At 40.7% G+C, this 2,500-nt stretch overlaps 2 protein-coding genes across 5 annotated transcripts in view; both read right to left on the bottom strand.

Moving 5' to 3' along the window:
* The window catches only part of LOC119575093, an 8,129-nt gene extending 7,077 nt beyond the window's left edge, over nt 1-1,052 (bottom strand). The window contains exon 1 of one of the 4 annotated variants that reach the window (XM_037922490.1): nt 912-1,052. The gene's annotated coding sequence lies outside the window, so the exon portion shown is untranslated. Of the gene's footprint in view, nt 1-869 lie in introns of all 4 variants that reach the window. The other 3 variants (XM_037922491.1, XM_037922492.1, XM_037922493.1) reach the window with 3 other exon arrangements.
* Nucleotides 1,053-2,052: 1,000 nt separating this feature from the next.
* The window catches only part of LOC119575536, a 2,402-nt gene continuing 1,954 nt past the window's right edge, over nt 2,053-2,500 (bottom strand). The window contains exon 2 of the mRNA XM_037923188.1: nt 2,053-2,337. Within this exon, the coding sequence (XP_037779116.1) occupies nt 2,053-2,337 (285 nt within the window). The remainder of the gene's footprint in view (nt 2,338-2,500) is intronic.

Below are 2,500 nucleotides of genomic sequence, written 5' to 3'. Positions count from 1 at the left end.
AACTTTCCTTTCAAGAAATGGGCATTACAAAGAAAAGTATCCGTATGGTTTTCAGCAGCGGCGTGTCCAACAGGTAGGGAGATCGGTAAAAGTATTTCTCTGAATTTCTATTTATGGTACGACCCAAAGACGAAATTTTATTATTTGTAAATCCCTCGCGCCTCCCTTGAATATCTCGTCGCTATTTTTGACGAATTAAATTACTCCTCTTTGCGGGGGGGGGGGGGGTGTAGAGGGATCATGATCATGACCAAAATTCCGTCACGTAATAATACAGCCAACATGATAGTGCTTGTTTTTTTTCTTTCTTTCTTTGACAGTATCATGATATATACAATATTAGAGAATATGGAGTTCTTCGTAGCCAGTTGCTATTGGTGAAGTATTCACCATATCGTCACTGATTAAAAATACGATATGATAATTATCTTCGCCCGAATGGCCTTGAGTCCGAGTAACAAAAGGGATAAGTTGCAGAATCATGCATGTGTGTCTGTAGTCGTATTGAAGTTCATTTCAAGGATAAGGTCAGTCATCAAGAATTGAAATATAAATAACCGCAGTAGTAACAGCAGTAAATGTAATATTAACAGGTAGTAGTTTCATTATTAACAACACATTAACAGAGACAGTAACAACACATGATACAATACTAGACATAAAATTCCTGCTTCATTTACGTAAAACATACATATGCATATGACTTAAATTTTGTTGGACTATAAACTACACCGCACAATTACTCGCATATATGCTCTTATCCACTAACAAATCATAAATAAAATCACTTTCATTCCACAGGTGAAACAGCTCCATCTTCCCGACACAAACACGATCTCAATATTTACAAACCGAATCACTTTACTAACAATCACATAGCCTTTTAATCCGAACCAGGCGTGGACCTTCACCTTTCGGTAGCTTCCAGTGCTCAGCAGCAACCTCTCCGCACTCACCGAGACCCGTGAGCGTACTGATTACAACGGATTTCGGGCGGCTAAGGAGCGTCCTGCTGCAACGCAAGCCTTCTCCCTTCCACGCAGCACTGACCCACTTCAGGCGGGGGAGCGGCGACTCAAGGTTATGCTGGGTTTGAGCGCTTCTATAGTTGTTGTGTGCGCGTGCTCGAATGGTATGGGAGAGCGCACTTGTATTCACCGCTTTTGATTCATTCGTTTGTGCGTTTGTATGCGTGTTGTTTGTGTATATATGTTTAGATATGCATGTATGTACACTTACATAACTTGTCATGCGTGCATACTTATATATGCACACACAAACAAACAGACAAAAAACAACAAGCAAACATGTACAAGCGCTCTGAAAGACATATATATCTATATTGTATATCTTTTTCATATATACATAAACACACTCACACACACATGTATAAACTATATGTATATATACATGCATACACACATACATACAAAAATATAAATAAGTAAATGAATAAACAAATATATATATATGTATATATATGTATATGTATATATCTGTATATACGTACACACACACACACACACACACACACACATGCTTATATATACAAACGTCCATTTCCCATGGATGTACAGGAATAAAACGTCGTTCTCTTCATAAGCCCCTCCAAGGGTGACACCCTTCTCCAATGTTTTATGCAGCTGTGGACTCCTCGTTTGTGTAAGTCCACAGATTGTGTTTCAGTCCATGAAGTCCACAAAAGTCAGTGTCTCATCATCTTGGGAATGTTTGCTCTTCAAAAATGCCTTCATGGAAAGAAAGAGGTGAAAGTCAGATGGTGCAAAGTCAAGAGAGTAAAGAGGATGAGGAAGGATGTAGCCGCAGGACCGCGCAATTTGAGAGTTGTGAACAGGGATGTTGTCTTGTTGGAGGCGGACACCTTTGGTCAACATTCCAAGCTTCTTGGTTTTGATAGCCTCCCGCATTTTTTTTTTTAGCAGTGAAGCATAGTAAGCTTCTGTAATTGTAGTACCTTTTCCTACGAAATCCACTACTCCATGCTGGTCTCAGACTGTGAGCATGACCTTGCCCGCCGAGGGTGACATGTGCCTATTTTTTGGGGGGTGAGTGACATTGCTTCCATTGTTTTGACTGGCCCTTAGTTTCTAGATCATGGATGGACCCAAGTTTCATCCTGCATAATTGGTCTGTCAAAAAGTCCTCCAGGTTTCCTTGAAACATGGCAAAAAGAGCCTTGGAACAATTAATATGTTTTTGCTTCTGGAGAGGTGTGAGTAACCTGGGAACCCATCGAGCAAACAACTTTTGCATATGTAGGTGGTTATGAGTGATTTTGTCCACAGACCCAACACTAATCTTGACATCTTGAGCTAGCTGACGGACAGTAATACGGCGATCTTCCAAAATGGCAGTCTCCATTTGATGGATGGTGTCCGTATCAATGGCAAACTGGGGTCCCCCTGGGATAGGAGCCGTTTCCCGACCATACCAAAACTGGTGATGCCAATTTTTAACAACGTCATATGATGGGACATCC

The sequence above is a fragment of the Penaeus monodon genome, chromosome 7, assembly GCF_015228065.2.
Source record: "Penaeus monodon isolate SGIC_2016 chromosome 7, NSTDA_Pmon_1, whole genome shotgun sequence".
Taxonomy (NCBI): domain Eukaryota; kingdom Metazoa; phylum Arthropoda; class Malacostraca; order Decapoda; family Penaeidae; genus Penaeus; species Penaeus monodon.
This window is presented reverse-complemented; position numbering and strand designations above follow the sequence as displayed.